The sequence below is a fragment of the Mauremys mutica genome, chromosome 3, assembly GCF_020497125.1.
Source record: "Mauremys mutica isolate MM-2020 ecotype Southern chromosome 3, ASM2049712v1, whole genome shotgun sequence".
Taxonomy (NCBI): Eukaryota; Metazoa; Chordata; order Testudines; family Geoemydidae; genus Mauremys; species Mauremys mutica.
The window spans coordinates 192,012,977-192,026,459 of record NC_059074.1 but is presented as its reverse complement, the minus strand read 5'-3'; the positions used below and the strand labels follow the sequence as shown (position 1 = coordinate 192,026,459).

General features: G+C 41.9%; 1 protein-coding gene across 3 annotated transcripts in view; it reads left to right on the top strand.

The window, feature by feature from the left end:
- Positions 1–13,483, top strand: part of APLF (aprataxin and PNKP like factor) — a 135,063-nt gene that overhangs the window by 65,224 nt on the left and 56,356 nt on the right. For all 3 annotated transcript variants that reach the window (XM_045009945.1, XM_045009946.1, XM_045009947.1), the window contains one exon: positions 10,435–10,557. In XM_045009945.1, coding sequence (XP_044865880.1) covers positions 10,435–10,557 — 123 coding nt within the window. The remainder of the gene's footprint in view (positions 1–10,434; positions 10,558–13,483) is intronic.

Below are 13,483 nucleotides of genomic sequence, written 5' to 3'. Positions count from 1 at the left end.
CGAATTTAGCGTTACTCCCCTCGTCGGGGTGGAGTACCGAATTCGAACTAAAGAGCCCTCTAGGTCGAATTAAACGGCTTCCTGGTGTGGACAGTTGAGCGGTTAATTCGAATTAACGCTGCTAAATTCGATTTAAAGTCCTAGTGTAGACCAGGCCTGAGATGCTAGAATCTCTGCTTTTCGGCTCCAGCATATTTTCAGTACCAAGATCACTGGAAATTCACCTAATACCAATAGTTTAACCTCATTTCTCTAGGTGCTCCATCATTCTATAGTGAGTTTAAGGAAGAGGATTCTGATGAAGACCTTGCCCCAGTTTCCCAAATATTGGTCCAGGGCTCTCCTCCTCATCCTTATAGAGACCCCTTTCCAGAAGTCTCTGAGCCTATGACCACTCGTGGCCCAAGGTTGCAGCTGCCATCTTGCTTGTTTGAACACCCATGGGTGCCCCCTCCTATACCACCACCTTGGCTATACAGGGATCCTTAGGTGGCCTATTGCCAGCAATTTACTAGGACTTCAGGCATCACCCATCGGAGAGAGAGGCAGCCTTCATTGCCTGCCCTGTCTAGGAGTCCTGATTCTCAAGAAGAAATCTCTGAGAAGCTGTAAGTTAGAGCCCATGAAGAGGTCTCTCCCCCAGCCAACATCTCCGGATGAAGCAGTTTTGCCTCCGCCTCCATCCTTGGTAGATGATTTTGAGCAGTTTCAGGATCTGGTCAAGGGAATTGATGACTCTCCCTGAAGATACCTCTCGAGGAAGTTAAAGAACCTCTTCATAAGCTGCTTGACATCCTCCATAAAGCTTCACCTGCCTGCATAGCCTTAACTGTCAATGAGGCCCTTCTGGACCCTGCAAAGATCGTTCAACACATCTGAGCTTCAGTCCCACCTACACACAAAAGAGTGGATAAGAAATACTACATTCCAGCAAAGGACTGAGTTTTTATTTTCTCATCGCTTTTCTAATTCTTTGGTGATTAATGTAGTTAACAAATGTGGAAGGCAGCATCATGCTAAATCCATGCCCCATGACAAAGATCATAAGCGTCTAGACCTACTTGGTAGAAAAGCTTATTTGTCAGACTTCTGACAATTTAGAATCGTGAACTACAAGGCATTAGTGGTGAAATATAATCATATAAATTACACCAAATTCAACTCTTTTGTTGACCACCTACTGGCGGAGCATGGAGAGCAATTCCAGGCAATTATTGGGTAAGGCCACCTGCTTGACAGAACATCACCACAAGCAGCTCTCTTGATGCTGTTGATACTGCCACGTGTTTGATTTCTGCAGTGGCAGTTCTGAGAAGGGCTTCCTGGCTCCAGCTCTCCAGATTTCCTAAAGAGGTCCTTAATACAGTGGAAGTCCTCCCTTTTGTTGGGTCTAAACTTTCTGCAGATAGCACAGATGATTCTCTGTGCACGTAAAAGAACTCCAGGGCTACTTTGCATTCTCTTGGGATTTCTACACCTGCCTACAAAAGAATGTTTAGCAAGTCCCAGACAGCTGAGAGATCCCATACTGCCCAGTTCCCAACCTCCCAGAAGTGGTATGAACTACATCAGAAAAGAGAGAAATTCCAGAGAAGGAAACCATCCACTGCTCAGCTTTGACTTCTCACCCTTTCATCTCCAAACAGTAATTTTGATGGACTGGTCCAGCATCTGAATTAACATCCTCGTCCTTACCAGCTGTACCAATTTACCTGCCTTCCTCCCTCTGGCACCTGCCTTTACCACTTCAGGCAGGCTTGGAGTCTATCACTACAGATAAGTGGGTTTTGGAGGTCATCTCCACAGGGTACATCATCCACTTTTTTACTCTTCCATCAACCAACACCTCTTTTTGTTATACCAATATAATAAAAACCAGCAGGATCTTATTAAGACGGATAAGGCAAAGATGCCACATTTATTGCAAATATAATAATAAAGCAAAAGATAAAAGTAAACAACGTTGTTTGACTACTTGTTCCTATCACTACTTATCCCTTATACACACACATATATATATATATATTCATTCACACAATCATTCATTCAGGTTCTGTATATGTGTTATAGTTACCAGCCTAGAAGTTGCTCATGCCAAGTTACTGGCCAGTTATCTTGGTCATGAGGATGGAGCCGAGTCTGTGTCAGATGCACCTGATGCTCCTGGAGGTTGGCAGCAGAACCAGAGACTCAAAGTCCTCAGTCTTTAGAGTCCATACTTATAGGAATTAATTCCTATGTTAGTCTATGGGAGCTGTTTCATCCTGCTGTTGCTGACTCAATCAGCAGATGGCACATTCCTGGTGGCTCCACACTATCCAAAGTTTGTGTTTCTCATCCTTCCAGGTGTTGGGGTGGATCCCAGTTTACCCTCCGGGGGTTGTCTGGTGGTCCACTTGACACATTCTTCGGCCGATGGATACTCCCTTTCTAGGCTGGCACCTCTCAAACCATTCATGTACATCAAGCATTCATCAACATACATTCCATATCTTAACCATATTTTAATTTACCGTCTCCACCACTTTCGGAGTGTGTGCTAATTTACAATGAAGTGAAAGTCACTTAACAGCTTATGGCGTTTGTTTACATTGTATCAATTACAGCTTAAGGCTCACAGTGTTCACTTTAAGAACAAAGTCAATTAACTTGTTTGTAAGTTTTACATAGTAATAGAGTTTCTTTCACAGGACAGATATGATCAATGGTTTCTACCGACAGGAGCTTACAAGTTTTAACAGAAGAACTAAAAGATTTTTGTACTTGGTGAAACTGGGGGGTCACTGTCACTTGGGGGAATCACTGTTAGTACCTTCTTTAATATCTCTACATATTCCATCCCTCACAAGAACTTGCTTCGTCAAGAAATAGACTCTCTCCTACATGTGGGTGCTACAAAACAGTTCCCATGCAGCACAGAGGAAAGGGGATATGTTCCAGGTTCATTCTGGTAACAAAAATAATGGCCATTGGATACCCACCACATATTCTATATTCGCTAAACAAGAGCTGTGCCCTGCTCCAGAGGCAGTCTGGGTCACTGATCCTGGGGATATGCCTTTCACCTTCATTCGTTGTCGGATCTACTGTATGCATTCCCACCAATTCCTCAAATAGCCAAAGTTCTACTCAAAATAAAAAAGAACAAACCCAGAGTTATCCTAATAGTCCTGACCTGTCCCAGACAAACATAGTTTACTTACCTGTTACAGCTGACCATTTGCTCACCGATCACTCTCCAGGCCACTCCTCATCAAGATCCTTCACCCCAATCTCCTTGAGTGCTTTGTCTCAAAACATGGTTGATAGATGGTTCTCGGGATTAGAGACAACTTGATCAAAGGAGGTAAAAAAGTACTATTACCCAGCAGAAAACAGTCTACCCGCTACACATACTTTCAAAAATGGACAAGATTTGTCTATTGGTGTGACCTCAAACATATTCCATTGATGACCTCATTGCTGCCAGCTATACTGGACTATATCCCAACACTAAAAAGTTTGGGGCTATTGCTGAGCTCCATTAGAGTCCATCTGGCAGCCATCATTGCTTTCCATTCTTAAATAGAGGTTTGTTCCGTTTTTGCGCACCCAACAACAGTGAAGTCCCTCCGGGGGTTCAGAAATCTCTTTCCACCAGTCAAAAATCCTGCTCCGGTTTGGGACATTAGTCTGGTTCTTAAATGCCTTACAAGACCACCATTTGAACCATCACTCCTCCATTTATCAATGAAAACTGCATTCCTGACAGCCATCATGTCATCAAGCCCCCCTTTTTACAGTATTTTTAAAGGACAAGATCATGTTGTGATCATGCCCCAAATTTTTACCTAAAGTCTCTGAGTTCCATATTAACCATCCCATTCACCTGCCAGTCTTCCTCTATAAGCCTCACTTAGATAAACAAGAGGGACTGTTGCACACCCTTAATGTCAAGAGAGCCCTAGCCTTCTATCTGGTTAGGACTAAACCCTTCAGAAAGATTCCCTAATTGTTTCTCACTCACAGATATATCAAAAGGGTCTGCTATCTCTAATCAAAGGCTTTCCAGGTGCATCTCTGACTGGATTAATTCAAGCACCTTCGGACATATGAACTCACTCTACAAAGTCTATTTCCACCTCTACGGCATTTCTCAAAAACCTGCCCGTTACTGAACTATATAAAGCTTCTACGTGGGCATATATTCATACATTTGCGGAATACTGTGCAATAACTTATGACTGCTTCCAGTATTGTGTTCGCTGTACTTTTGGTGTACATTTTTCCATGCTCTGCTCTACTTGGAAGCCCCCTCCACTTCAGAGGGAACTGCTCAGTAGTCACCTAAAGTGAAGCTCCCATAGGGACACACATCTCGAAGAACCACAGTTACTGCACAAGTCTTTTCATACTTGCAATGCAGAACTTAGAAACTCTACACCATCCCCGCTCTCCTTATCTCTTCTGCAGTACTGAGTCAAGGAGGACTTCAAGGTCTCTCCAAGGCTTGTTCAGTCCTGCAAAGTGTATAAGCTGTGCAAAACATTGGAATGCACCTGTTATGAATGTCCTGAGAAGCTCTTATTAGCTCTGCAGAGTGGTTCCTTTGGCCTCCCTCTTCCTCTTTTTGCCCAGCAGGATCTGGAGTTCCACGTGTTCCTTTATCCCCAGTGCCACCTGCCTTATAGTGCCTTAAAAATTGCCCCATAGAGTTGCTTTTTGTCCTCTACTTCCCTTTGCCCTGCATAGACTTTTACAATAGCAAAAGGCTTGTCCAGCCATGAGTATTGCTAAGTCAGACAATAAAGTTGAACTATGTAAAGTACTTAAAAAAATATAGTTAATACTTTACACTTTTGGAGATGAATAATAAGATAAGGTGATAAGTAACAGCATGGATTTGTCAAGAACAAATCGTGTCAAACCAACCTGATAGCTTTTTTTGACAGGTAACAAGCCTTGTGGATGCGGGGAAGCGGTAGACATGGTATATCTTGACTTTAGTAAGGCTTTTGATACTGTCTCGGATGACCTTCTCATAAACAAACTAAGAAAATGCAACCTAGATGGAGCTACTATAAGGTGGGTGCAAAACTGGTTGGAAAACCATTCCTAGAGAGTAGTTATCAGTGGTTCACAGTCATGCTGGAAGGACATAACGAGTGGGGTCCCACAGGCATCAGTTCTGGGTCCTGTTCTGTTCAATATCTTCATCAGTGATTTAGATAAAGGCATAGAGAGTAAAGTTTGTGGACGATAACCTGGGAGAGGTTGCAAGTGGTTTGGAGGATAGTATTAAAATTCAAAATGATCTGGACAAACTGGAGAAATGGTCTGAAGTAAATAAGATGAAATTCAATAAGGACAAATGCAAAGTACTCCATTTAGGAAGGAACAATCAGTTGCACGCATACAAAATGGGAAATGACTGTCTAGGAAGCAGTACTGCATAAAGGATCTGGGGGTCAGTGGACCACAAGCTAAATATAAGTCAACAGTGTAACACAGTTGTGAAAAAAGCTAACATAATTCTGGGATGTATTAGCAGGAGTGTTGTAAGCAAGACACTCTACTCTGCGCTGATTAGGCCTCAACTGGAGTATTGTGTCCAGTTCTGGGTGCCACATTTCAGGAAAGTTGTGGACAAATTGGAGAAAGTCCAGAGAAGAGCAATTAAAATGATTAACAGTCTAGAAAACATGACCTATGAGGGAAGATTGAAAAAATTGGGTTTGTTTAGTCTGGAAAAGAGAAGACTTGAGAGGGGAGATAACAGTTTTCAAGCACGTAAAAGGTTGTTACAAGGAGGAGGGAGAAAAATTGTTCTTCTTAAAAACTTCCTAACTGTCAGGGTGGTTAAGCACTGGAATAAATTGCCTAGGGAGCTTCTGGAATCTCCATCACTGGAGATTTTTAAGAGCAGGTTAGACAAACACCTAGATAATACTTAGTCCTGCCATGAGTGCAGGGACTGGACTAGATGACCTCTCAAGGTCCCTTCCAGTCCTATGATTCTAGAGCCTATAGTCAGGAACAAGTATTGCTAATAACTTTAGTAAATAGGACAGTTCTCTTCCAATACAGTCTATGCAAAAGTTTAAGGAGATTTAACTATGAGGAAAGTTTGAAGGGGTTGTAACCAACCATATTTGAGCTTGAGATGCAAAGAAATTTTAGTCACAAGCAAATTTGAAATCAGGGTTTATGATTCAGGACAGGGGACGGTTGGGGTTGGAGGAAAGATGGGCTACTTACATTTTCTCCAGGCATATTTCACTTTGGAGCAAAGGATAAAGGGGAGCCAGTGAAAGTTTTGCATACATAAAATCGTATGTAGGTAAAACAGAATAGAGTACAAAAGTATGACCGAAAGATCATAAACTTGCCTTAAAATGTTCTGATTATCTTTTCCAGACCTGATTAAGAGCTCTGTATAGCTTGAAAGCTTGTCTCTTCCACCAACAGAAGTTGGGCCTATAAAAATATATTATCTTTTCCCTCTGTCTCTACATGCTAATAAGTCAGTCTTAGCTGCATTTGTTTGTGGGATTGTGGCAGGGAGGAGGTTGAGACAGGATTTTACAGAATGATGAATGATCATGTTGAAAGAACAATGGAGGCATACAAGAGAGGGTATCTTGACTCCACTCGCATAGTCAGTAATGACTTATTGCCGTGTTTCCATTTTCCCTGAGGACGTCCATAAGAAAATGTGGGTTAAGATACAGAATTGTAATATGATTTTTGTTGAATTAACAAAAATAATCACTAACACCATAGTTTTAAAATCTTTATTGGTAAATCTGTCTGGTGGCAATTCATATTAATTCATATTCTCTTTATTGGAAACTCGTGTGTTTTAGTCCTTTCAATTTGTCTATCCTAAAATAGACTTTCTGTTCTTGGCAATGATTGTCAGAAGCCATTAACTTTGTAAGACAGGGAATACTAGTCACAAAGTGATGCATAACAAAAATCTTGTGCTTGTGGACAAGAGTTTCATGTATTGGAAGCTGCAGCTTCAACTTACATTAGAAGACACTAAGAAAGTGAACATGAATCATCCTTACCCTACTTGTTTACAGCTGGAGAAATAATTTTGTAGCTTTGGTCATCATGTTAAAAGAAATTTTTTAAATCATTAAGAATGCTGGTTGATTGGGGATTTGTGTATGCACGTGAGGGTGACTGAGTATTTAGGTAAGTAAGTGTGAATGGGAAGCTGTTGGTTATGTACAACACAACATATGGTTCTAATAGGTGAGGTGCCATGATCACAAGGCATACGGGTGAGGGGCTCAGAAATTGATCTGCAGAGAGCAACAGATGTGCTTGAATTGGTCCTGTTTTCTAATGCTTGTTGTCACCTTCCTTTCCAACGGACCTATCTTCTTCACTGACCAATGTCTTGCTCAAGCAAAATGTCAGATGTATTTTTCTCCTTTTCTTCCTTTTAAAAGAAAAAGACCTCGATCCCCCTTTTTGAGAAGTTAGCATTGGGGACTGTGGATAAAAATCTCTCAGCCACTACTAAACGTCTGTATGCATTCGCCTGGTATGTTTCACAACTTATAACAAAAACGTTTCTAAATTGGCAGTGGTCACACCACCACTTCTTCAGAAAAGACAAGCATCTCGTATGAGTTTAGGAGACAACAAGCTTGTTGAAATTCTTTTGCCCCCAGTTGTATGTCCTGCTACTGCTGATACTTGTTTTGCCCTTTCAATCGTTGCTTCTAAATTATATAAGGTGAATTCTGACTTAAAACAAGCTAGTGCTTGTGCAATTGAGCTTTTCCATGACTAGTTATTCCCTTAAATCCTCCTCTTCCATAGAGGGCAACAGTGCCTCTTTTCAGACTTCATGAGTGTTCCTACAGTTAGTTATGTCTCTTCATTCACTGTTCTCCACTTCAGCAGTAGTTGAAGGCCTTGAGAGCTTCACTTTCAATCTGGCAAACTTCTGCCTGTTTGTTGAGTGGGACCTTGGAATATTAACACAAAGCCAATTAAAATAGCATTCAACCTTCTAATCCATATGTACTAAGTTTACAGTAACCAGCAGATCCTTCTAAGAAATCCTGGGCCACAGGTGAACTTTTTGCAAACATAATGGTTCTTCCCTATTATGTGTGTCTATCCGAGGAACCCCCTCAGTCAAGTCTTTTAAAATTGTAGCTGACAATAAGAACTAAAGAAAAATTGACCTCTGCAAGACACTTATTCTCCCTGTACCTTCAGGGATTCCTTTTTATAAATCACAAACAGGCAGTTTCTTCCCATACAGAGCTGGAGGCACTTCAGCTAGAGGAGAAAGCCTGGTGATCAGCTCTCATACCATGATCCTATCACTAGGCTTTGAGAGAGTGTCTGCAGATTCGATTTCAGTGACCGCATCACCTTTACTCCAAGGATAAGATATTGTCACTAATGGCTACTTGACAGTTTCCATTATCCCAAATCACAACAACCGCAGTTTTGCTTTAGAATGAAATAAATTGGATCAATGTTCAATTCAGTTGTTAACCAACCAACCAGTTGTAAGCCAACCCCATTGTCTAGGCTCGCTCATGACAATAGAAAAGGCTAAATTCTTACATGCTGGTTTGTTTTTCATGTGTTTTTGTTCCAGCCCAAATAGTTCTCCCTGTCAGTAGAAGGTTGTTTGTTTGTACTGCATTAATGCCTAGAGGTGGCAACCAAGATCAGGCTCCCTCTGTACAAGATGCTGTATATACATAGTACAAAACTGCCTCTGCTTCATGGTACTTACAGTGTAAATAGACAAAGGGTGGTGGAAGGACTGTATATCCCCATTTTCCAGATGGAGAGCGAGGCCCAGAAAGAGCAAGTGATTTGTCCAGGGTTTTAAAAGTAGTGTGTGGTATAGCCAGGAACTGAACTCTGAAGTCCCAAGCTGGTGCTTTAACCACAATACCATCCTTTATCTCAAGTAGTCTCATCTGTTAATTTACTCAGTGGGAGTCTGGAAGCCGTTGCACCCTTTATAGAGGGACAGTGACCTCACCAAAGCCCTGGTGTTTCATGTCTACTCTTCTTAGAAGGGACAGATACAGAACCTATTGTCTGATCTGGCAGGACAGGACCCATAGGAACTCTTGGCTTCGCATACACATCTTTTTCTAAATATTTTACATTTGACTCCCTTCTGAACATGGAATATCTTTAGTTTTCCTTAAAATTAAACTTAGCCCAGCATTTAATTAAGCCTCTCTGAATTCTTTCTTCCAGTAAACTTAATGATGGAGGAAGTTACTATAGACACATCCTAGCATGTCAGAACTTTAGATTAAAACTCTTCAGGTTTACAATCAATACTGTAATAGCTGTGGCTTGTGACTGCATTTTTGTTAATGGGACTCCTATGGCGGTGATACTGTAGCAGCAAAGTCATCTTTTAAAAAAAAATGATGTTCCAAATGAGTTTGTTGCTTGTATACTATCAAAAGCCTTCTAGGAAATAAATGAGAATTAAAATCCAGTCTGTTGATTCGAATCAGCTTGACTGACTTTGTAACTGGTTTGATTAAAGATCCTTTAGCTAGTCAAGAATCTTAAAGAAACTGTAGTAAATAGCTCGTCACAGCAGGAAGATTTTTGGTAACTTTGTCATTTTTTGTTCAAATGTTTTATTTAGCAGCAAGTTGGGTATATAACAACTAAAATTTTCTATAAATTACTGTGAAGCTGCAGGTATTAAATAACTCAGGTATATCAAGTATAATTTAAAGCTTTTATTGTACAAAGCCGCATAGCTTGTGAATCTTTATAGGCATATAAAATACTACCATAAGTTCAATACACTACTTGCAAGACTTACACAAGAAAAGCCATGTTGTTCTGGTCAACTGAACATTAGAGTTCCCCACTATCCAAGAGTTTCTGTACTGTAGTAGGGTAGTTTACTGTTCTAGGAACTGATCTGAAGAGTTGGGTGTCATGAAAATAAGACCCAGCTATTCCTAAGTAAGGACGTGGCTCTAGAACTGGGTTATCATGACTTTGGTCAAAGTATTGCAGGTATTTTGTAATAGGGTTTTATCTGCTATAAAAAACTTTTTTCCGCGTGTTCCATATTGTACAGAAGTACTGAAGAAGGCACGTGAAGTTTGTATCAGGCCATTAGTTACCATATACTATTTCAATTTGAAGTCAAAGGGGAAAACTCCTATTTAACTTTTATCAGAGCACAATCAAGTCCCATGAGCTAAGACAAAGAAACTGAAAACTTTTATATGATTTTTTGTGAAAATAGGTCTTAAATGACTAACATTACAGAATTGAAGCTTGCCACAAACAGATGAATAACTATGCATTGTTGAATATAAACTTGCTTGAATTAGCTGCACAGCATTCCCCATCCCTGTATGCACATGAGTGTTAAATGTCATATTGTTTACTTTTACTTATATATGTTCCTTAATATTACAGGAAGAATCCACTTCACTTTCAGCAGTTCAGTCACCCTGGTGATCACGATTATCATGACGTGGAGGTTGTAAGTCAAGATGACGATGACAGGCCTGAGTGTCCGTATGGAACTACTTGTTATCGGTAAGAAATATAATCCAATACAGTTGTCTGTCTATATTTGTAAAGCAAGACATATTTTGACTGGGAGCTATGCAAGCAAAGTGATGATACAGCAATGAGTAGTTCTTGAAATTAAATCTTGGGTATAGCTTACTGTTGTGGCATTTTTTTGACAGTGTTATGTTTTATTGCCATCTGAAGCTTGCCTTGAACAGTCATATTGTATTTTTGTCACTAATATTATTTGTTGCAAAGGTACCTCTGATAGGTATCTGATCTAACAGGCATGTCAAAAGAAATAATTCCACAATGGGAATGTCAGTGAATAAGTTTCCAAAGTTATGGAGGTTGAAGATCTATCTACCCTTTATATCATTTATTTGAAAGAGAGAATGATTTACTTATTCACTACAGCTTATCTGACAAGTGGTTTTTTTTGTATGCCATGTTGGTCCCAGGATATTAGAAAAGGTGAGTGAGGTAACATATGTTGGTGAGAGAAAGACAAGCTTTCAAGTTTACAGAACTCTTCTTCAAGTCTGAAGAAAAAAGTACACATTCTTTTGGGCTAGCATTTTTAGTGTCTTAACTTCTTATACAGACATCTTACATCTAATCAGTCACAACAAATATAAATATTTAATATTCAACACTTTGATTTCTTAGAATAACATGCACAAAATTTAGTTCACTTTTAATGTCTTATTAAGTAATAAAGTCCACCTCATGGTGTGAAAGTTCTGCATTTTCTTTTAATGTATATTTAGAATTTGGACATTTGATTGTTTGGAAAGATATCAGCTAGTTTCATTTCACTCCTCAATATACACATTTAGAGATTGATCCAGCTGAAATTAATGGCTGCTAGATTTACTGGGTAAAGTCATATCTTGAAAAGTTGTCAGGATTTCTGTTGGGACGTATTGATGCATGAACAACTTCTTTTAACGTTACTGACCTCTATACACACAAGTCTAAAAAAATTCCCCATAGTTTGGCTGGAAACTGGTGACTCTAAAGATGTTCTTAAAGTGCAGTTCTCCTTTGAAAAATGACAGAACCAACACAGCTTTGAGAGAGTGTTGGATGCTGTTTTGGTTTGTTCATAAATGTAATTTTTATAGTTGCTTTTCAGATCAGAAATGTTTTGGATGAAAAATCTATGGTATACCCCTGTGATATAACTTCCCAATGCACCTTTGTCAGGAGCAGAATCAATACCTAATGCAGAAGAATAGTGTAGAGACAATATTTTGTGCTAAGAAACAATCATTCCTTAATCTGTGTTTTGTTTTTGTTTGCCTATAAAGTGATAACCTGAGTGAAGGATGCAACTTGGAAAGATCTGGGGGGAAAGGGCTAACTCAAGGGTGGGCAATTTTTTTGGCCCAAGGTCCACATCTGGGTGGGGAAATTGTATGCAGGGCCATGAATGTAGGGCTGGGACAGGAGGTTGGGGTGCGGGAGGGAGAGCAGGGTGTGGGAGGGGGTGCAGTGTGCAGGAAGGGGCTCAGGGCAGGGGGTTGGGGTGCAGGAGGGGGCTCAGGGCAGGGGGTTGGGGTGCGGCAGGAAGCTCAGGGCAAGGAGTTGTGGGCTCAGGACCGCGGGCTGGGGTGCAGAAGGGGTGCGGCAGGAGGCTCAGGGCAGAGGGTTGGGGGCTCAGGGCAGGGGGTTGGGGTGCAGAAGGGGTGCGGCAGGAGGCTCAAGGCAGGGGCTTAAGGGGCTCAGGGCAGGGGGTTGGAGTGCGGGGTGCAGGAGGGATTCGGGGTGTTGGCTCCAGCCCAGCACTGCTTACCTCGATCGGCTCCGGGGTGACAGCAGCACACAGCGGGGCTAAGGTAGGCTCCCTGCCTGCCCTGGCCCCATGCCACTCCCAGAAGCGGCCAGCATGTCCGGCAGTGGCTCCTGGGGAGTGGGGTGGGGCAGGTGGCTCTTCTGTGCACTGCCCTCGCCTGTGGGAACCACCCCTGAAGCTCCTGTTGGCCACAGTTCCCCGTTCCTAGCCAATGGGAGCTGCAGGGGGTGGTGCCTGCAGGTGAGGGCAGCTCATGTAGCCCTCTGCCCCCTCCATCCCCAGGGGCCACAGGGATGTGGTGCCTGCCGCTTCTGGGACTGGCGTGGGGGCAGGGCAGGCAGGGAGCCTGCCTTAGCCCCACTGCACCACGGGGATGGCAATCCTGCTGGTCAGATTGAAAGCCCTGACAGGCTGGATCTAGCCCGCAAGCCGTAGTTTGCCCTTCCCTGTGCTAACTACTTTTTAAGAAACATTATCTGTCTGTAAATTGATATTTAGAATAAAAAGGACCTGACTGATGTTTTGAATGATTTGCTCTGATTAGGACAGGATTTTTTAAGCGGCCTGATGCCTCAGTATTTTATCACTAATTGAGTGGGGTGATCCACAGGGAGTAGCTCAAACCTTGAAAGTGTCTGGCCAGCGGCAGGACATTAGCATTTCAGTGGAGGGGTGGGTGTGGCAGTGACATCACAAAGGCCTTTTGTAGGACCCCAGCCTATTGGTCAAAGGTGGTGGGAAGGTGGTGGTGACATCACAAAGAGATGCTGACATCAGGCAGGCAGGACAGGGGCGCAGGGCCAGGGAAGCCTCGGAGACCCCTGTGGTTTTGCATCAGCAAGTCTCCTTCTTAAGGTCTCTCTTTGAGGACTTAAAGAGTATTAGGGTTCACGTACATGAGCACGAGGAGGAACCTCTTTTGAGTTTTCGCCTTTCCTTTTACTGATTTTACTGGAAAACAGACGTCCCTATTGAGAAGGTAAAAGCCTCCGAGAGGTTTGGATCCTGCTCAGTCTGATGCATCTGGTGGCAGCTGAATTCTGGGCATGGAAAGTTTAAGGTTTAAGGTGACAGAATTTTATTCCCCACCTGGGATTTTGTCCTGTAGAATCACTGGGGACATTAGGATTTGTCCTTTTTGTTTTACCTTTT